The 22,018-nt window shown below is 41.0% G+C and overlaps 2 protein-coding genes and 1 non-coding gene across 5 annotated transcripts in view; all 3 read left to right on the forward strand.

Moving 5' to 3' along the window:
- The first annotated feature begins 152 nt into the window (after positions 1-152).
- LOC113970604 (E1A-binding protein p400-like) lies at positions 153-20,421 on the forward strand. Its single transcript, XM_027689718.1, has 32 exons — positions 153-749; positions 1,575-1,742; positions 3,100-3,319; positions 3,549-3,689; positions 4,159-4,237; positions 4,715-5,053; positions 5,314-5,450; positions 5,813-5,982; positions 6,141-6,315; positions 6,406-6,542; positions 7,325-7,511; positions 8,453-8,616; positions 9,839-10,008; positions 10,520-10,675; positions 10,856-10,929; positions 11,371-11,657; positions 12,183-12,373; positions 12,455-12,627; positions 13,620-13,816; positions 14,605-14,716; positions 15,111-15,263; positions 16,032-16,115; positions 16,458-16,586; positions 16,985-17,029; positions 17,185-17,329; positions 17,801-18,042; positions 18,207-18,377; positions 18,649-18,785; positions 19,246-19,324; positions 19,605-19,688; positions 19,738-19,789; positions 20,351-20,421. The coding sequence occupies exons 2-32, from the start codon at positions 1,591-1,593 to the stop codon at positions 20,419-20,421; spliced, it is 4,653 nt and encodes a 1,550-aa protein (XP_027545519.1). The 5' UTR covers positions 153-749; positions 1,575-1,590.
- On the forward strand, positions 13,002-13,141 carry LOC113970653. The gene has a single exon (XR_003535248.1). It is a non-coding gene; the product is annotated as a small nucleolar RNA SNORA49 (small nucleolar RNA).
- Positions 20,399-22,018, forward strand: part of LOC113970651 (E1A-binding protein p400-like) — a 48,685-nt gene continuing 47,065 nt past the window's right edge. For all 3 annotated transcript variants that reach the window (XM_027689793.1, XM_027689794.1, XM_027689796.1), the window contains exon 1: positions 20,399-20,482. The gene's annotated coding sequence lies outside the window, so the exon portion shown is untranslated. The remainder of the gene's footprint in view (positions 20,483-22,018) is intronic.

Below are 22,018 nucleotides of genomic sequence, written 5' to 3' on the forward strand. Positions count from 1 at the left end.
CCCGGCGGGGTCCGCGGTGGCGGCCCGAGTGCGGGGCGGTGCGGGACACGGCTGGTGGTGCGCGGAGGGGCCGGGGGGCCGCAGGGGAGGCGGGCAGCCCCGAGGTGGGCTCCCCGGTGCTGCCCAGCTCCGCCTCAGAGCCCGTTCCCTCTCTCCTGGGAGATGAAGGGCGATGAACAAACTCCCTCTGTCCTCCCCGGGGCACCCACAGCCGTGCGGGTCCATCGGGATGTTCCTGCCGGGAAAGGCGCAGGGGACGCCCTGCAGGGCAGGGCTGGTGATGCGCGGCCCTTGCACGGTCAGATACCTTGTCAGGTCAGATCCCTCGGCTCTGCACTAGAACTCAGCCGGCGCGGGCGGTACCGCGTTCCCGAGGCAGCATTTACACCCCGCTGGGTTCTTGTGAGTGCTGTACGGTCCGTCATGTCCTTACAGGGTGAACCATCCCGCCTCGCTGCTCTGTGAAACCGGAGGTCAGTAAAAGGCACGAGTGACTCCAGCCTGTTGTTGCAGGTTCTGTCGTCTCCCCTGTGTGTGACAGCACCGGCCTCTCTCTGTCTCTGCGCTGACTGCGGGGTTGGAGGGCTGGACAGAAACTAAAGCACCTGTTGACCCTCCTGAGTTGTCTTCAAAGTACAGACATACCCAAGATGTGCTGCAGGAACCCTCCGTGTCTGACTGCCAGAAGTAAAGCAGTTGGATAAATCTGCTGGGACAATAGAATTCAAGTGATTAATGTGAGTTAAAAGGTCAGTGACCATTGAGATCAACTCCCTTTATAGTTGGGCAGGAAGCAATTCTGTGATCATAAAAACCATTTCATAGCAAAATAATGTAGAAGTTAAATCAGACATAAGTGTGGATGGAGCTTTGGGAGTGTTGGTCCAATGCACTGCTTTACTGATAATGAGATACTTTATTAGGTTAACTTTATTTCATTTCAAAAATAGCACTTCACAGAGATTCCTAATTAGTTCTGATAAAAGTTTAAAAAAGAAGTCACACTCTTTAAAATAATGCTGGTACATCTAGTACATATATTAACGATTTACAATTAAGTGTAAGTTTTAAGCTTTGTAATTAAAGATAATTGCTTTAATGAGCTTTTCTGTAATTGTAACATTATATCTAATACCAATTATTACACTTTTTAAAAACCCTCTGGAGAAAATCTTGGAAATCTTAGTGAGCGCTGCACATCTCATTTTCCATGCATTGGGTTTAAATTTGCACCCTCTGAGCCTAATTTGTTGCTTTCCTTAATTAATGTTTTTGCATGAAATTTTTCCCTTTTGGTCATTTGATACCCTGATAATGATTGGTTGTGTAGTTGCCAGCCTTCTGTAGGATGTTGTTAACAAAGATCTCGGTGTTGTCAGGTTGAAGAGCAAGTAAGTACATCCTGGACTGGCATTCTGATTGATTCACACCCTCAGAGCTTTCAGGCAGGCAGTTGCATTGGGGTATGGTGGGAAGTTGATTTAATCAGCCATGTAACAGGCTGTGTTGCCACTTTCTTCGGTACTTTTTTGTTATTTCACTATTTTATTTACTGAAATTCCAATTTTTGTAAGTCTCTCTGCAGGTGGAATGCCTCCTGTTCCTCAAGTGGCTCAACAGATTAGCCAGGAGGGAGACCAACAGCAAAATGGACCAAACTTTGCCAAGTTTGCATCATTCCTTCCCTGCTCCACACAGCAGGAACCCAGCTTTTCCTCAGCAGGTACAACCAAAAGGCTGGGGTAAGAAGCATGTGGTTGTGGTCCCAGCTCCAGTTCCCTCACCACAACAGGTGTCAGATTTGCATATCATGTTGTATGTGGCTTTGAATGGCTGTTTTTTGTGCATTAGAATTGCTGTTGTCATCTGCTCTGCAGCATTAAATAGTCTGAAACTGGGAAGAGAGTATCCTCAGAATCAGAATGGTAAATCTGTCTCATTCGAAGTCTAAGATTAATTTTTGGCACTTTACCTCTACTTTCCCTTGAACTTTTACTTCTGTGAAGAACATATCTGTTCATTTATATCATTTGCGATGTCTGCCCAACTCTCAGTTTAAGTATTGTTGTGCTGGATTTTCATTTTCTTTGGATCAAATTCATTGCATTCCTCAAAATAAGTGCCAGCAGTGTGTGGAAGGCTGCAGGTAAGTGAATTATGGGTGCAGCAAGAGGGAACAGTGTGCTTACCCCTCCCTGTGCCCTGGCAGTGTTGACCTTTGTGTTTTGTGTGCAGACTTTGTGGATGGCAGAATTTATTACTCCAACCTGGGGAGAAAGGAGCAAATAATTTCAGTAGTTTATGCAGATGACTTTGCCAAGCCTGACAATTTTCTTCATATAACCATGGTATAGCACAGCTGGGTATAAATCTTTCTTTACAGTAAAACTTTGTGTTCATTTAAATTCAGAATGCTCTGTAGATACCTGTGTCTCTCATTTGGTTTTAATTAGTGCTGCAGACACAAATGATTTTTTCTAAAGAAAGAGAAGGAATGAGAAGGAATCAGGCACGTTCTCCAGGGAAGAGAGCATTTGTTCTTGTAATGAAATCCTAGAAGGAGGTTTAATTAAACAGAATCCATTATTTTAACTTTTTATGCAGCCTGTTTAGAATAAGGGGGGGGGAATCACAAAGAAAATTAGTGCTGCTTGTGCTTGCTTGCCAGCAGTTGCAGGATGCTTACATGTGTTAATAAAAATGCCAGAAACTAAATGTCTTTTTATATGAACTTCTCAGAGAGTTCTGTCCATGTGCCATCTGGCAGAGTATTTAAATTCTGTGAAATTTCTCACTGAATCAGCCCTGCACTTCTGATGAGATCTAGAGGTACTATATTTTAGGAGGAAAAACATAAAAGTTCTCAAGACTGAGTACCACTGCATCCCAAGCTTCTCTACTGATTTTTCATCATACTGCTGCCCTATAAAGTCCTTCAGAGACTTTACATAAATCTGCACAAAATGCATTATTCATTCTCTTTTAACAAAGTGCAACTTCAAACACTGTAGAATGTTTCCAAGGATTGGATAATGATTTCTGTTGGTTATCCGTGTACCATTTCTCACAGTGTCTCTGTCTTGTTTTCATGTTGTGCAGTAGGAAACATGAGTTTAATTATGTTTACTCGCAGGAAAATGAAATTCTGCAGCGAATAACAGCACTGAGGAAAGAAGGTTTATGGTCTCTGAAGCGTCTGCCCAAACTCCATGAGGCCCCACGGCACAAATCACACCATGATTATCTTTTGGAAGAAATGCAGTGGATGGCAACTGATTTTGTTCAAGAAAGAAGATGGAAGATAATAAGTGCCAGGAGGGTAATGTGGATTTGATATTTTCAACCAGAAAAGAGGGAGGAGAATAGGCAGCATTTTCATGGTTAGGATGTGATCAGGGAGGATGTGTGAGGTTTGGGTTGCCTCTCCACTGCGTTTGTAAACTTTAAACAGTACTCTTAAAGGGATTGTAATTATTTTCTTTCTCTAGAAATCTGCTTTTTAGATAGAACAGAGTAAAAACATAAAATAATTTCATGGCTTTATTCAGCTGATTTTAAGTGTAGCTCGTCACCACGAGGATGTGATACTTCATAAGGAAAGATGCAAGAAAAGAGAAGAGAAGCAACTGAGGGCTGTTGCTGCTTTTGCTGCCAGAGCAATTGAACACTTCTGGTCCACCATTAAACAGGTAAATGTAAAAAAAGAAAATAAAAAAATCTAAAGTTGTACTGAATAAAAACCTATTGGACCATAACAGCAATAATCTTACAACTGAGCTTTCTTTGCTCAGCCCCGGAGTGAATATTATCTGTTGGTAAAGACAGCTGCATGTTATGGTTGCATGAATAATTTCAGGCCTTATATGTCAGGAAGGAGAGAGCTTCACTGATCACAGCCCGTGCAGTTGGCTCACAGTGGACATTTAAGTTTTGATGTGAGTTATTCTTGGGTACCTCCTGCGTGTTACAGGGATGACTCATGGGCAGTTCCAAACGCTGTTTTTTGATTTGAGGGCTCTGCATTGTAGCAGTGTCTGATGCCTGTCTTGCTGTTGAAGGATTGTTAATTAATCCACAGGTGTATTTGAAGGTAAATGTGTTCATGTTTGTCATTTCCTTCTCCTTCTTTCCCTCTACCCTGCTCTCCCTCCATTTGAGGTGGTAGATTTAAAGCTGCAAGTAGAGTTAGAAGAGAGGAGGAAGAAAGCATTAAACTTGCAGAATGTCTCAAAAAAAGGTAATAAGAACATGGGAGGTTTTCTGGTTGGTTGGTTGGTTTTTTTGCATGACCTTTTTTTTTCTCTTGCATACTGGTAGTAGAATAAGGTTACCCAGAAAGATGTTTAGGAGCTGGTATTTTGTTCTTAGATTTGAGTCATAAATATCTCCTTTCTCCAGCTCACTAACTTCCTGTGGGTTATTAAAGCTTTTTAACACACTGTGAAGGCTTTTTGTTGCTGAACTCTTGTTGGTGTCAGAGTTTAGTTTTATGTCCCTTGCAGACCATTAATGAGACCATGAAACTGTTGTGTGTCCACCTGTGTCCCACCTCAGCTTGCCCTTCTTTATGAAGTCTGAGACACTTAAACAGTATTATTGTACTGAAGAATTCCTATGTTCTTCAGACCCTGGATTAGCTGTAAATGGCATTAAATCTATTAATGAATTATTCCTCTCAGATATGGCAGCACTGTGATTTTATTATTTTGTGCAGAAAAAAGAGACTCTTCAAATAAGAATGAGAGCCTTCAGAAGGAGGTGGTGCTTCCAGATCTTCTCACATCTACTGTGGAGAAATCCATGGCAGATTTAGCAGGCACTGCTGCTGCTGCAGGAGCATTGTTACCCAAAGGCAGTGCTCAAAACATGACAGCTGTAAAATGGGATACCCCATCCTTGCTACATGGAACTCTTAGAGATTATCAGAAAACTGGGCTGGAGTGGTTGGCAAAGCTGTACAAGATGAATCTCAATGGCATTCTGGCTGATGAAGCTGGGCTTGGAAAAACAGTGCAAGTCGTTGCTTTTTTTGCACATCTCGCATGTAATGAAGGTATGAAATATTATAAATATTTTATAGTTCTATATTTTTAACAGTTCATTAATGAATGTTTTCAGTAAGATGAAAAAAAAATTGCTTTTAATATATGTAATTTAAAGAAGTGTACCTGGAATATTTTTTTTTAAAAGTATACCCAATTCCTATAATTGCTAGTGCATGTGTATGTTGTCTATATACATTATTGCCTTTTCTTGTAATTTCTGAAATGGTAAACAGTCATTCCAATCCTGCTTTATCTTTTATCTCTGTAGGTAACTGGGGTCCTATTCTTGTTGTCTCACAAAGCATTAATGTGCTGAAGTGGGAGGTTGGACTGAAACGCTGGTGTCCTGCTTTCAAAATTCTTCTGTATGTTGGAAACCCAGGAGAACTTTTTAAAACTGGGCAGGTATTGTGGAACATCATTTCATTTACACAGGTACTGGGTAGCATAAACATCACACAGAAAGAGAATATCAGCCTGAGTTAAAAACTTGTGGTTAAAAACTTCAGGTCTACTGTGTTTTGTAGGAAAAGTTTATTCTTCTTTAAGGAAACAGAAGTCCTATTAAATACACTTTTAATAATGTTTCAGACATCACAAACAGAGAGTTAAACTGAGCATTCTCTTGCCTTTTGGGATTTTGAAACCTTTGAAGAACTGCCCTGGGATAAAGTGCAAGATAATCTATTTTAATCCCAGAAGAGGAAACAATAATCTCTAAAAACCATCAAAAAGCCTTTAGGATTTCTGTGGTTTTTGTGTTGCAGGAATGGTCTGACCCCAGCAACTTCAATGTCTGTATTGCTTCCTGCAAGCAATTCCTGAAAGACTATGAAGCATTCATGAAAGTACAGTGGAGGTACCTGGTTTTAGATGAGAGGCAGAATGGGAATGATCTGACAGAGAAGCACTGGGATGCAATATTCCATCTCCAGAGGTCTGAAGCATTCATTCACACTTTTCTTTTGGTTTTTGTCTGTCAGTTCTGAAATAACTTCAGTGCTTATAACTGCAGGTTTTTAAAATTTTCTTTCTGTGATGTAATTTAAGTTATGAAATAGATCTTACCCTAATTGTTACCTTCGTTGTTCGCAGTCACCATCGCTTACTCTTGATGAATAAACCTCTGCCTACTTCATTAAAAGATCTGTGGGCCATTGCCTGTTTCCTGATTCCAGAGACTTCCCAATCCTATGTGGATTCTGTGAAGGCAGCATCTGTGGAGGAGAACAAAGAGCATCACCAGAGAGTTGCAGTGAGACTGCACAGAGTATGTCTCTGCTGAGCACAGCATCTTACTCCTAGAACTTCCTTCTCTGAGAAAATGCAATTAGGAAATGATTGTTCTGTATTCTTTTAGGTGGTGCAGTCATTTATTTTGCAGAGGTCCCAAATTCATGTGGAGAAGCAGCTGCCCAGGAAATATGAGCACGTGCTCACCTGTGCTCTCTCTAACCGGCAGAAGGTGATGTATAAAGACGTCCTGTCTCAGCCAAGGTACAGCTCTTGAGTAGTTCTTAATTGTTCAGTCATCATTAAAGTGAGGAACTCTTCCAGTGACAATAAGAGAGCTTGTTTGCTCGTGTGTTAATTCTGAGTGAGTCATGGGCAAAAGTAAAGATTAAAGCACATTGGCATAAACGTGGTGCTGTGCAGGCTGATCCACACCAAGTGGTAACTGCATTCAGCCACTTCTTCATCCTCTGTTTATTTTTATATAGATGTTTTGCAAAGTGAAAAGAAGCATAAATAAGCAAAGAGTGTTTGCAGATTATGGGCAAAATATTTATAGCAATTGATCTTGTGTCACAGTTTTTGTTTAAATTTAGTTCTAAAGTTATCTAAGAACTGAATATTCTAGATTATATGTTACATTGATTTTCTGATACATCTAGTTTGTATTTTCCGGTGAATTCAATAATTTAAAGTGATATTTATTCAGGTGTTTATAAAAGGCCTTAATATTGACAATATGTGTTTCATATATTATCCAGTGTCATTTCCATTGGAAATAGAGTGCCTATTTGAGAAAATCCCTTTTATGATAATGTAACTTTAAAGACAGAATATCTTGTGTAAATTATTGAGTTTGTGTGAATGTGAGAGAAACTGGAGGAATGGAAGGCTGCATCTTTATAAACTCGTACTTTTCAAAATGTGATAACTTGGTGTTCTCAGATTAATTCAGAACAACAATTTGAGTGTGAAGAGAGACCCGAGCTCCTAAAAAGCACTGTTTTAAAAGGTCACTTAAAATACATTTTCACTTTAAATAACAGAGCTCAAGAATGTCTTAGAAGTGGGCACTTTGGCAGCATCCTGCAGGTTCTGAGGCAGCTGCTGAGGGTGTGTGATCACCCTGATCTGCTCAGTCCCCGCTGTCCACGCTCCTCCTGCGTGTTGGACAGGCTGCAGTTCACAACTGCCTCTCCAGTGCTGGATGCAGTGGGATGGGACTTTTGGAAGGTGAGGAGGAAAGGAATTCTCCTGTGCTTGACTTGATTTGACTGAGAGAGCCAGTGGCACAGGACAGAAAATTTCTTAATTTTCCAATTAAATTGCAAAATCTGAATTGCTCATTCATTTATTATTAGGAGCAACTGCTAAGATTTATTATAAATAATAACCATTGATTTTGTGCTAGTACTGAACTTAGTAGGTATGCTGGGAATTTGCTATCCCTGTCAAAGAAAGTGAGACTATTTTGTAACATTTTCTGGTTTTCCTGAAATTTCCCAATTAACCTGAACTGCTCATCATGACCTGAGCAGCAGTAAGGGCATAGTTAAGCTGTGAACAGCCCAGGAGATAAGAAGCTGTATCAGATTCCAGTTTTGCTTTAACTGTTGTCTGTTTGTTAAAGTTACATTGCAAGGGACTTCATCTTTTTTTTTTTGCTAGTGATTTCAGCAATATTAGAGGCTTAAGAGAGACTGGACAAAGCTAAAAAAGTAGCATTGTGTGTCCTGGGAAATTCAAATAGTTTCTTCTTTAAGCCCGTTGGAAAAATCATTTACGGTGGGGGGACAGGGTGAGCATCAAAGGCTTGTGAAGGAAATGGGGTTAATGTGTCAGGGTGGGAATGGGTGGGTCAGGAACACCAGTTCTGCAAAGGATTGTAATTTGAGGTTTGACTGGTTTTGACTCCTGGTAACATGAGCATAATGCTCCATTTTCATGCTGTAGGTTGTTGAAACCTTTTAAAGTAACGGCAGCTGCTCCCAGAACAGTCACATGACACTTGGCTCTTCCAGGTTTCACTTCAGCTCTGCCATCAGCTGTGAGCTTTTTGCTCATTCTCAGATAATGGGGAATTATTACCATTATTTTTTTTAACTGCAACTGAATGGTAGTAAAATATTTCTTCACTTTGTGGGTTTTTTTGTGTTTTTTTTTAATAACTTAAGCATGCAGACCGGTCTCTCTTCGATGTGATTGGGATGGAAAACCAAATTACTTGCTACGAGGCACAAATACTGCCAAAACTGAAGGTAACTAGAAAGCTTATTGAAGAGATCTACTGCTCCCCTTCAACACCCAGACTTGAGCCAGTGAAGCTCAAACCAAACAGGTATGTGGTGTTCTGGTGATTTATTTATTTGTTTGTTGATTGATTTATTTTAAGTAACAGGTGGAAATGGGTAATATTTATGAGGGCTGAGGGGATTAAATCAGAATTATTTGTTTCTCTTGGTATCTTTTGTTTACTGATCACTGCTGAACACTGTGTGCCAGCCTTCTGAGGGAAAGCAGAGTGATATTTACCACTTAATAGTTCTTTTCATTTGTGAAGGCTCAGTCTTGATCTTTTCTGACACACTCAATAGAGTTGAAGTCTCTTGTGATTTTGATCAAACAGTGGAAGTGACTTCTGCAGTAGAGTTTCCTAAACAGAATAATTAAATCTTCTCCTAGTTAATTTTAAATCTAAGGTGTACTTGCAAGGCACTTAAAGAATTTTTTTCTTTTTTTGCTGGGGGAGGAAAAGATATTCTGTTAAATTTTGAGCTTATTTGTTTATTGCTGTTGAGTCTTCTCTCTGAAGAGCAGTTGGGAGGGTTCATTTTTGAGCCTTGGAGCAAATGTAATTTTGCTGTAGAGCAATGTAGCCTTAAATTTTACAATAAATTAACCTGATAAAAGCAGAGTAGGGTTAGTGAAGCCCAAGACAGCTTGTGTGACATGTGGCTGTGATAGGTGACAATGAGGATGTCCTGCACTAGTTTTATTAGGCCATTCTGCCAGAAGGGAGCATTGACAGTTAATGAAATTAAAGAATTGGAAGGAATAGCTGAAATATATATGTGAAGCAGAAAAAGAACTTGTTCTTTTCCTATTTAGACATCTTTGCTTTCCTGGAAGCAGGATACACTAAACAGTTATTGTGAAGTCAGCTTTTACAACTGCAGTGTTTTTAAACTCATACCCATAGTTAAGGCTTTGCTCCATTAAGAGTTTGACCCTTTTGGGGAGTTCTCTTGCTGTCTCCAGCCTCCAAAGATGATTAAGGGATATGGGAGCTCTGTCATGCCCCTTCCACATAATCTTTCAGTGATGACTGGAGCCTCAGAGCATTTGCATTTTACAGTATATTGTGTTTCTTCTGCATGTTGAGGGAAGCAGAATCCCTCCTGCCATATGCTCTGCATCTGGGTGCCTCTTCAAGCTCAGATTACTGACTCAAAATAAGTATTTGCCTTTGAGCTTGATTTTTGTACTGGGATGAATGGATTAACAGCTTCCTTGTGTATGTTTTGTTGAATGTGTAGAAAGATCATCTGTTAATTTTTTAGGTTATTTACACCAGTGCAGTATGGACAGAAACCTGAAAGTAGGACTGAAGAATTCTCAAGGTCTCAGGTGCAGCAGACAGTGGACACAGCAGCAGTTCTGGCAGATCATCATGAGAAAACACAAAGACAACAACCCCTTGCCCTGTTTTCAAACAATCAGCGTAGGAAAGGTGTGTTGTACGTAAAATAAACCATTGCTTTCTGGTTTGCTCTCTTTTTTTTTTTTAATATTGCTTGAATATGGGAAAGAAATGAGGTTGTACTCCATGTGTTTGTGAATCAAGTTCCATTAGCAGGTTTCTAACAGGACTTTGCTCACAAAAGCAAAATAAAATCCCTTATAATCTATTTGTCCTTCATAAACAGAACGATACTATTGTGCAAACACTGGAAATTTTGCTGGCAGTTGTGTTCGTTGTCTTTCATTGCTAAAAATGAATTGTGCAGCAGATGATCTCTTATTCTGTGGTTAGTTTTCACCCCAAAATGGGCAGTATTAGAGGGACATCCAGTCTGTTTGCAGTTAAGTGCAAAGTAAGAGTTTTGTCTGGAGTCAAGCTGCCCTTCAATAGCAATCCAGTGTCCCACACTGTATGGGTGGGATAAGCATTGAAATCCTGCACTGTACAGTGAGGAAATTCTTCTTTTTACCCTTGTACCTTTTTTGTCTTCTCTTCACAGCCAGCAAAACTTTACTCATGGCTTCCACAGCTGGAGCACAAGAGAGAATTGCTGAGGCAGAGAAGCCTGTAACATTACAGTTTAGAGGGAAAATGTTTACTGTGTCCTACAGTCAATTCTGTCAACTTATTGATAGACAGTCTCTGAAGCATCAAGGTAAGGTGCTACATAATTCAATTCACATATTTATCTTTTTTTTAAATCTTTTTTTTTTTTAACTTTTTAACCCTTTAGAAATCAAAATTCCAGAAGCTATAATTATCTTCATGTTGTAATATCATGTGTCTGTGAAATTAATTTTCTTCTTGTCTTGCTGCTTTCCTGGAAAAACAAATGAATTTATTAATGAGACAGTGGATGACCTGAGTACTAAACCTAAATCAGCATCTACACTTTTGTGTCCAACTCAGGTAGTGTGCTAACTCTTTATATCATAAGTATGTACTTGATCAGGAACAATATATAGTTTACAAGATTCATGTGTGTGAAATAATCAAAGCTTTAATATTAAAGCATTTAGAATATTGTAATTTCCCAGTCTGATCCATCTGTACTCGTGGACTCTCCAACAGTTGCTTGAAAGTCCTGTTACATTTTTGCCAGTAGGCATAGAGTAGGAAAGCAGATTTAGTTTGCATTACAATACCAAACCTAACATCTGTCCTTGTATCACAAATACTAATTATCAGCTTTTCTCCTGCTCTCTTCTCCTTTCAGAGTCATTCACACAACTTTGGTATTATCTGAATTATCCCTATTTTCTACTTCGTTTTGCATAAATTTCTTTTTTTTTTTCTTGCATAAGCTTTATCTGGTAGAAATAGATTCAGAAAAGAATTTTGAATTTAAAGAGTATCCTAGAAGAAAAAAGACATCTAAAGGAACACCTGGACAAAATATATTCTTGGAATGAGCGTCGTTGTTCCAGAACCCCCCTGTATGGCAGAGACCTGTTGGAAACTTGCTCTTGGATCAGTGAAAGAAAAATCTCTCAGCATTGCTCTGCCAGGATTAACAAGTGGCTCTGGGCTGGCTTTGCAAATTGCCTTCCATGTCCCAGTACTGCAGAGGATCCACTGCAGGAACTCATTCTGACAGTGAAGCAGCAACAGATCACCCTGAAGGATGTTATAATGAGGTAATTGAGACAAATCCATCTGCAGTCTGTGCATGGATTTGATGGGTGTATGCTACCCTCCAACACAGGCTGTTATGTGAAGTACTGTAAAATGCCAAAAGTGATAAAATGAGCTGCCCTGTTTTATCTTTTTTGCAGGCTAAATTCCTTTATGCTGAATCTATTTGTATCCCAGATGTGTAATTTTAGATCATTTTAAGATCTTAAATAGTTCCATGGCAATTGTCATTAGTTATGTAGCAATTCTACTTTGACTTATCTTGTATTTGTTGTGTTAATACTGGCAAAAAAGCAGGAGGTGTAGTAAGCTTATCTTGATAACCTTATGGATAGTGGTAATTTCCTCTTGAGTGTTTTTTAGCATTTACTTGATGCTAACATAAAACTTCATGCACTGATTTACTTTCAGTTGCCCTTAGCCAGGTGCTTTATGTTTCTATGCAAACATCTTTATGACTGTTTTTGAGCCGTTAATAGCCCAAGCAGTTAAAAATTATTATCATAAAGTTTGGGGTTGTTTTACAGAGATCTGTGTGTGTTGCCAGCTGTAGCTGTCGCTCCTCCATGTCTGTATGTGACCCATCCTCCTTACACATACACCCATGGAATGAAGCTCTTGAAGTCTAATCTCAAGGAACAGCTCCTTCCCTACTCCCATTCAGTGCAGCAGAATTTTGTGCAGTTCCCAGATCCCCGACTGGTGCAGTGGGACTCAGGTATTAAAAACCCACCCCTGGCTCTGCCTGGGCTTTCTCTAATGGTTGAGTGGGACCTGCAGGTTCTTGTTTCATAAACAGGCAAGATGGAAGCTCTGGCTGTCTTGCTTCGGAAGCTGAAAGCAAGAGGAGAGCGTGTGCTCATATGGACACAGAGGATTCCAATGCTTGATATCCTGGAGCTTTTCTTGACCCTCCATCTCCTCACGTACGTACGAGTTGGTGAGAGTGGTGCTCACAGCTGGCATCATCTGGTAAGAGGATCTCTTACTCAAGCTAATAGTTAATAGATGCTCATAGTGAGAGGGAAAATGCTAAAGGGAAGCCTAATACATTTGCAAAATTCATTTGCATAATTCCCTTCCTTATTGAAGCAAATTATGTATGTAGCTGGAGCACAAATATGTAATTATCTATGAAATATGTCAGTCATATTACTATTTGATGAGGCATCCGGGGTGTTTCCAAGAAGTATGGCACTAGTTGTCCTATGTTTATGAGTAATTTGTGCTTGAAATGCAGATGTTTTAGTTCACAATAGCATTTTGATTAACTGCTTTTGCTTTCATTATCTGCAGCTATTTGCATTGTTAGTACTTGAAGTGTAGCTGCTGTTTTTATGTTGGCACTTCCTCAGCCTTACTCCAGGGGCTTTTACTTTTTTGTGGAGTGCCCTGGCATTGCCTGAGGATAAACTAAAAGTATGCTCATTTCCCTCCCCAGTAAGATTCTCTGTATCCTCTGGGGCCTACAGTTTGAGCAAACATTACCAATATAGTTAAATTATTATCATTTTTTATTTCAAATTGTATCATTATGCTTTCTGTCAGATGCTATATGAAACTTAAAGAATACTTTGCCTTAAAGCAACACAAGGCAGCACAATAGAAGGGAGTCAATTTAGTCAACAGACAAAAAAAATGAGGAAGCACGTACAGGATATAATAATTCAGGTGTGCTTAGTCATAGGACATAATGTGATTACTGTAATAGATCTCTAGATTTTTATCTGGCTGACTGGACCATAAATTAATAGTTTTAATGGTGGACAAATTAATTTTGAATTGTGTAGATCTGTAATGTGGGCAGTCAGATCCCTTAAAACGTTTGCATGCTTGATGTAGGTTGGGGAAGTTATAGCAAAGCAATTTTTCCAATCTTCTCATTTTGTTAAAAAAGTTTGTGCGGAAATTTATTCTTAATTAATGTGACTTTCTAATTAAGCTGCTTATTTTCCCCATTTTAGGAATCCATTAAAAACTTCAACCAAGACAAGAGGATCTTCTGTGCTCTCCTTTCTCCCCACACTCCTTCCACAGGTGTCAGTCACATAGATGTGAACACTGTTGTCTTCTATGACACTGATTTGGATCTGCTGGTGGACACAAAGGCTGAGGGATGGTGTGCTAAAATTGCAAGAGGCAGAGATATCCACATATACAGGTGACTTATGCTAAGAAATAGTATTGGTGTTTTAAAATCGAAAATAGAGGGAAGATGATTTTGGGTGAAACAAGGATTTCTGGTTGAGGCCATCCTTTTAGTTCAAGTAATTTGGTCTTTTAAGATCCCTTTAAAGATCATATCACACATCTTCCCTTCAGATTAGAGGGAAAAGGAAAATTCTGTCCTTTTCCTTACTGTGTCTTTTGTTCCTGTCTTTCCCTCCCACTTTCATCTTACAAACCATCTGGACTTCTGTGTTGGGACAGTCAAAACAAATGGGGGTGTTTTCAGCTCTTGGTAAACAAGAAATGCCTTACTTGATCTACCACTGGATTTCAAATCCATTAGCGATGAGATGATGATGTTTGTGTTGTTGGAAGATGTATTTGAAAGCTGCTCTTAAGTGATAATTTCTTTCCTTGGGAGGCTGTGCTGAGAGCACAGGGGAGCTCTTGCTCACTTTACACCACAGGCAGGTGGGTGTGCAGTGCAGACACCCTCAGTAAATACCCTGCTCTTGTATTTTTTTTTTAAATCCAGATGTACAGAAGACAATCTGTTTACTGCTTATTTTGAAAACAAGAGCTTAAAAGAACACAGTGTTTTGAAAATATGAAAGCAGGTGTATAAAGAAAGCTTTCCTCTAAGAAACTAAGAGTCAAATATGAAAACACTTGATGGACTCCAAATGAGTGTTGTCATTGTGGAGCATTAGACATGAAACAGTTAGGTTTCATAGAGGATCACTGTTTTTCTAGGCAACAGCATTTTGTTTTGTTTTACAGGCTTGTAAGTGGTAATTCTGTAGAAAAGAGTCTGTTGAAAAAAGGTATTAAACATTTGATTCAAGAACTGGCCGCTCAGGGAGAGGATTGTTCAACAGACTTTTTATCTCAGGTACTGTAACATTAAGAATGTGAGCAGTTACTTAATGATACATAAAAAAATAAGTGTTTTCCTAGATCAGAATTTTGAATGGGTAGTTCTGTATTTATTTCTATACTTGTTTGGGAGCCAGTGATATGTGTTCACAGTTAAAGTCAGTAGAGATCCTGAATTTTTAGCTCATATAGAAAATAGGAAGATAACTATCTAGAAATAAAAGTTGTTCCAATGAAAATTTTACTCTGTTATTGACATTCTTTTAATCAAGCAAAACCAACATCTCCTGCAGCAAAAGCTGTCAAATATATCTGTAATCTGACTTCTCTAAACTCAATTTTAGGATGTTGAAAAAAATTTTGACATCATACACTGTCTTATTGAATACTTGAAAACATGTTTCCATAAGGTTCTTTGCCCTGAATGTGGAAACGAGGATTCTAGAAAATTTACAGAAGAGACACTGTCTGAGCTAAGGAATGACACAGATTCAGAGCTGTATGATTCAAGAAACACCATGGTTCCTCCTCAGTTAGAACAGCTGGCTGGCTTGGTGGATCAGGTATGGTGACTTCTCTTGTTTTATGGAAACCTTTAGAAATATTTGGAATTTTCTGTGCAACAATCAAGTGGTTTTCATGAAGTATCTTATTTCCAATCTATTTACGTTGAAGAGTTCTGTGCAAACTTAAATATTGAAACGCTCCTGGGAGGTAATTTGAGCTTGTTGATAGATCTGTTCATGACCAAAGCACTTAAGTCCCCAAATGTTCTCCTGAGGATTGTAAAGTATATTGGACTAAATGCACTTCATGACATTTAAAGTGATATAAAACCAGTTTACAGCCCTGTGCTTTGCAGATACTTGTGATTTTTCTTACAAGGACTAGGATCTGTTTCTTCTTAACCATTAAATGATTATTCACAGCATTCCTGAAGTTCTGTCGGATTTGGATTGTCTCTTTTTTCCTTTGACTACTTGTGCAGGACCCAAGTAGCAGCCTGCTTGCTAATGACCAGTCAAGTGTGTTTGTAACAACTTGGGTGGGATTCTCATTTTTTTTCCAGTTAGGAAAATGGAAGTCAATAGTTGGAGCCTATTTTCAGTGGTACCATTGAGATGGGAGCAGACGAGTTAGAACTAGTCATGTTTTAATCATGTTTTTTTGTCCTTATATATCTTTTCTGCCTGAATTGTGGTGCCATTATTTGCAACCAAAATAAATATATTTATTGGTTGGACTGTTTTTCTGCTTGTTGTTATTTACATGTTTCTAATTCAAAAGCTAAAGAACTACCAATGTGTCAAAATGTTTTCTTTTCTCAACAGCTTAAGCCAATTGAAAAGTATGCATTTAATTTCTTGGAATTGTGTCATACTTTGGATGATCAAAAGAGCCAGAAAGCCAACGAGGTAAGCAACTATATTTCATTTTCTGAGTACTAATAACAATAAAATATAAAACTCTAACTGTTGTCAGTTTTTTGTTTTGTTTTGTTATGAGCACAGAAATTTTGCTCGAAGTGACTGTGGTCTGAAAACACATTGGTTCCTAATTAAAAGGGAGACATATTTCCCTTTCTCTTTACTGCTATGAGGGCCTTACCCAAGAATAAAATCTCATTTTAACTAACTTTGCTATTGACTGTTAGCCTATGAAAGGCGAGACTCAAATCAGTGCCAATTTACTGCTGTCAGCATATTTAGTGAGAAAAATAGTAATGTTTTAAAATGTACAAATTTTCTTCCTAAAAGGAGTTGAAAATTGCAAATATAAAATGGGAATATCAGCATGCCAAGGAGCTGGAAAAGGCAGAACAAAAATTTCAGCAGGAAGTGAGAGAGGAACTCTTAACCTATACCAGACAGGACGCTTATAACACGGTAACATCAACCTCCAACCTCTGCTTCTCTAAGAAGTTTACTTATTATCACAGTGAACCACGTCTTTATGTCTGTTGGGTTTGTATTGCACTGGGCTTGAGTCTTTGCACAATTATTGTGCTCTTGAAATGAAAGCTGTCACTCTGTGAGCAGTTTTAATTCTGTAAATTCTGTGGGTTGGCAGGTTGACTTCAGTTGGAAGTTCACAGTTATGTATCAAGGTAATAATAACTGAAGAAGAGATTGAGAAATATGCTGAAAATTGAGTCATTCCTTAAAATATTTTTCTACTGTAATTTTTAAATTGTAGTTGTTGTGAAAAAGGTTATGTTTGTAAATGCTGGGCTCTGGGCTGGATAATGTATTGAGCTATCAAAAATTCTTTGTGTCTCATACAGGAATTTGTCAGTGAAGGGCCAGATGGAGAAATAGAAATAATGCCTGTAAGTCAGTAGCTCTTATTTCATATGAAGGAAACCTTACCTAAAATACTTTATTTCATGGCAGACTGTGGGTTGTGGGTTGGTGTTTTTTTGTTTGACTGGGGAGTTTTTTGCTGTTGCTGATGTTGGGGTGGGTTTTTTTGTTTGTTTTTAAGCTTTGGACTCCCCCTGTTGTACCTGAGAATCATGCTGATGTCTACACTGACTCTGTCCTGTGCCTGATGTACACCAGCACCCCAATTCCAGAGTCTGAGCTTCCCCCTGTGTTTGTCAGGAAGCGGCAGAGATTGGAGCTGTCATGTAAGTTTGGATTCAAAATTCACATTTTTGTGTGAAATAGTATGAAAACCCTTCTGCAAGAATCTCTTTGTGTTTACAAATGTAGACATGCAGGTACCATTATCTCTGGTAAGACTGATGGGGTTCAGATGAAATGATTGACTGTAGAGTGAGCAGGGGGATGAGATGTGAAAACTTGCTATTGTCCTTGCAAATTAGAAATAGGAATACAGGTGAATTAAATGAGCAGGAATAAAGCGGTGAGACCCTTCTTCCTCCATTTGATCTGTTTTTAAGCTTGTTTTATAGTGAAGAGAGAAGTTATTTAAAAATGACTGATCAAGTCAAATACTGTCCTAGGGCACCATGAGTTGAAGGGACCTGCAAAAGGCTTATCATTAATCAGGTGTTTTGCAGCACTCAGTTTTCTGTCATGATCTTGGTGCACAAAGTTCCTTTCTTACTGCAGATAATAAAACTTTTGCCAATTAGCTTCAGGGGAGAGAAAGAAGCGTTGCCACAGGAGGATGGTTGTTCCTCCACCTTCACTGTTTGATCAAGTGACTCCAAGAATAATGAAAACACGGCAGAAGAGCCAAGCTCAGAAGGCCCTGCCCGGGGTACCACAGAAAATGTATTTTGCAAAGCCTTTGTCAGCTCTCACCAGCTCAGCTGCAGACACTGGGCAGGATGGCCCTGCATGGCTGATTGCTGAAGACGTGGCTCTGTTAAAAGTAAGATTGTACTTAAGTTTTTATTGACTTCAGAAAGTTTTTACCTGCAAGTTTATTACAGCATCCATAGACCTCGCTTCATACAGGAATTATACGTGTTTGTGCACACAAGAAGAGCGTTTAATTGGAACATTTCACAGATGGGATTTCCCTCTGCCCCTCAGGCCATGAAACAGTCACGGACACCTCCTTCAAACCTGGCTGTTGTGTCTCCAGCACTGACAGCAAACTGGGACTTTGTCAGCGATGTCGTTAACTCCTCCAACTACGTTTATCGCTCCCCCAAGCAATGCCAAAGTCATTACATGAGAGCCTTTGCAGGTCCAGAGGGAAAGGTGAGTTTAAATTGAAATGTGCTTTGCATTGTGAGGACTTAGGGTTTTTTACTTCGAAATATGAATTTCCTCAGTGCTATGACAGCATGACCTTGGATGTATCATTTTGCATGATCAATACATTAAAAATAAGGAGAGGGAGCTGTTTATTTTAACCTTTAAGGGGCAGGATATGAATTGGCTTCAGTCAAGACTACTGTTAACTATGATTTTTGAGACAGGGCACTCATGATTACTTATTTTTGGTACCTTGAATTTGTATTTGTTGCAGAACATAGGTGGTTATCCTCTTTGTGTTAGCCAAGCCTATGCTAAGGACCGGGATTCTGAGCGTACCCAAATCTATATGAATCACTTTGAGTTGGTGACAATGACTACTAGAAAAAGGAGTTCCTCAAAGAGGTTTCTGTAAGTTTAATTCTACTGTCAATATTTTTTTCCCAGATTTAACAGTAAATCCCTTTGGTGGCCTGATTGGTGAATTTTTTTTTCTTAAGCACAGAGGTGTTTCACGGGGGCCTTTGTCTTGTCAAAAACTCTGTGATGACTTTTAGCCTTGAGTTAGTGTCAAAGAATCAAACCTCTGCTTGTGCTGATGTGAAGAGAAGCTTGAAGTGCTTCAGTATTGCTCCATGGGATGCACCAGGAGGGTCAGCCCAGGCTTTCAACTCTTTGCTCTGGTCTGACAGTGTAGCTGCTATATTTCCAGGTAAAGAACTGCCTGGAGTTCCCTGCTAATCCCCAGCTGTGTCAGATCTTAACTGCAGATTCCTCTTCCAGAATTTTAAAATCTTTGAGTTAAAACGTCATGAATATTAAAATAGTTGCACAAAATTCAGTTACCTTAAGCTACTTCATTTACTTTCAGTGCAGAGAACTACGACAAGGTCCTACCAATGTCTGAGGTTGTTTCCACCTGTGCAGAGCCTTCGACCGTGCAGGAAAAGGTCTGTTCAGTTTTTCCAGGTGAATTCCATTTGTTTCATTTTTGGAGCATTTCAGCAATGTCAGAAGCAGCCAACCCTGACGTATATAATAATGTTTTTTTTGTCAAGTCAGAATTTTTGATTGCAATTATTGGTTTGGAGATAACTAGGAATTAATTTCAGGATAAATCTTTACATGAATTCACAGTAACAAGTGTGGGGTTTATCTACGCAGAATTAAAACAATTACAAAGAGGCCTCCTGCTGTGATCCCTCCTTCCACCTTTTTCTGTTGTCATAGGCCTTGAGTGAAGAACAAATAGCTCCTCAGATGCAGGAGCAACAACCTAGCCAGCAGCAAGAAGAGGAACAAACAGTGGAGCAAATCCAAACCCAGGATTAATCACAGGGGCAAGCACAGGACAACACAGGCTGTCCTGAGTGAGTGGAAGTCCCACGAGCTCACTGAATCACAGAATCAAAGAGGTTGGAAAAGACCTCTGAGATCATCGAGTCCAACCTCTGACCCAACACCACCTTGCCAGCTGGACCATGGCACTGAGTGCCACATCCAGGCTCTTCTTAAACACCTCCAGGGATGGTGACTCCCTGGGCAGCCCATGCCAATGTCTGATCACTCTCTCTATGAAGAACTTCCTGACGTCCAACCTAAACCTCCCCTGGCACAGACTGTGCTCTATTGTCCTACTGCTGTTTCCCCCCTCCTGTCAGGGAGTTGTAGAGAGCGAGAAGGTCCCCCCTGAGCCTCCTCCTCTCCAGGCTGAGCCCCCCCAGCTCCCTCAGCCGCCCCTCACAGCACCTGTGCTCCAGTCCCCTCACCAGCCTCGTCGCCTTTCTCTGGAGCTCGCAGGTGTTGTGGACTTTTACACCAAATCCTGAAGGACAGCCCTGCCCGCACAGAAGTTACTTCTCCCTCTGCTGTCAATAAACACGAGTTTGTCCGTCCTGTCGCCGACTCTCGTTCCTGTCGCGACATACGCGGGGGGGGCGACAAGAGCCCTCTCTCAAGCCCTCTCTGCCGCGCAGGCGCGGCGGGCGGCGCATGCGCGGTCGGTGCGTGTGGCCGTGCGCAGGCGCGGCGGGCCCGCTCCGTGTAGTGGCGGCGCTGGTGGCGGCGGCCCCGCCCGCGCGTCCTGCCCGGGGCCCGCGGGGAGTGCGGTGAGTGCGGCCCGCGGGGCCTCGGCGCGGCCGGCGCGGGCCCCCACAGCCTCCCCGACCCCTCTCCGAGCCTCGGGGGGCGGCCGCGAGGGGGGGCGCGGGCAGGGCCGGGCGCGGTGGGGGGAGCGGCGGCGGCGGCGGGGCCGGTGCTCGCCCCGGGGCCCGGGCGGCCCCTCTTCGCACACACAAAAGGCGATTCTCTGCTCCGGAACCTCCCCTTATCGGCCTGTAATTAATTAAGTGTTTTCGCTGGAGCCGGGAGTGTTGGCGAGGTGCGAGTAATTAGAATAATGGGAGCTTGTTGCTGGCGGTAGGTTGGTATCGTTTGAATCTTAATTATTTGGTGTCGGCGCTGTGAAAGAGCCACAACACCGCCAAGAATTGCGCTGTTGTTAAATCCGGTGGAAAAGGGGCCTACGGACGGAGCTCGCTCGGATTTGAGCTCTGGAGAGCGGGAGAGGCGAGAAGCCGCCGGGATGAGCCCCGGGGCAGGAGAGCGGGAGCCACCGGGATGAGCCCGGGACGCGCCGGGATGAGCCCCGGAGGAGGAGAGCCGGGACCCGCCGGGATGAGCCCCTGGCACGGGAGGTCCCGGGTCCTCGGCCCCTCCTGTCCCTGCTGCCCCCCCTGTGACAGCGCTGCCCTGCTGCACCTTCCCGGGCAGCCGGCACTTTCCCGCGGCGAGGAAGGGAGTATCTCCATCCCCAGGGCGTGAGCAGATTGTGCAGACAGCCCAGGACAGGGCAGCGGAGAGGTGTGATGCGTTTCGTGCCTGGAAGCAGGACGGGCAGCTCCCGCTGCATCCCGCACTTCCCAGTAATGCTTCCCAGTAGTTCCGCGGTGCTGCTGCCTGTTGCCACTTGCGAACAACTCGGAGTTAGGAACGCAGAGGCAGCGCGCTTGTTTATATGTGTGTTTGTGCTGAAATACCGAAACCGAAACTGTTGCTTTCAAAATGCGACAGAGACTTTGATTTAAAAAAAAAATAAAATTATCAGGTTTCATTTTTCTGCTAGTCACTGCTGTGCGACTCCCAGCCTGAATCTACCTGTCTGTGCTTGTCAGTGAGATTTTTGTTTGTCAGTGATTGAAATAGGAAGCTGGAACTTTTTTTGATTTTTGGGTAGCTTGACTGAATAAACAGCATTTTAAAAGAAATGCAAGTTTGGCTAATTTTAATCTCTTAAGTGTTCTGAGGGAAAGAGAAGGCAGAGTTAAGCATCAAGTACAGTACTTTTTCAAGCATCTAGATGATTTGGTAGGGAGTTTATTCATGATGCATTTTTTAAGTTGAATAGTCTGTCCATTTTTATATTTTTAGTTACCATTGAAGCAATGAACTATATGTTGTAAACAATTATGTTTACAAGAACTTTGTATTAAGAGTTAAAAGCACTGAAACATTGGGAATAATAAGCAAAAAAAAAGAGTAGATGTATTTGATATTGGAGACTTGATTCTTGAAGTTCCAAAGAAAGGGAAAAAGTTTGTTGTTTTTTTAAATTTATTTATTTGAAGTCATTCTAACTCACTAAG

The sequence above is a fragment of the Neopelma chrysocephalum genome, unplaced genomic scaffold, assembly GCF_003984885.1.
Source record: "Neopelma chrysocephalum unplaced genomic scaffold, ASM398488v2 Primary Assembly neopelma1_77, whole genome shotgun sequence".
In the NCBI taxonomy this organism is placed as follows: domain Eukaryota; kingdom Metazoa; phylum Chordata; class Aves; order Passeriformes; family Pipridae; genus Neopelma; species Neopelma chrysocephalum.

Coding starts and splice junctions, on each gene's coding strand:
- LOC113970604 (XM_027689718.1), top strand. CDS start 1,591: ATGCCTCCTGTTCCTCAAGTGGCTCAACAGATTAGCCAGGAGGGAGAC. Junction 16,587..16,984: donor GACAGGACGCTTATAACACG/GTAACATCAACC, acceptor TGTCTCATACAG/GAATTTGTCAGTGAAGGGCC. Junction 17,330..17,800: donor GCAGAGATTGGAGCTGTCAT/GTAAGTTTGGAT, acceptor TTTGCCAATTAG/CTTCAGGGGAGAGAAAGAAG.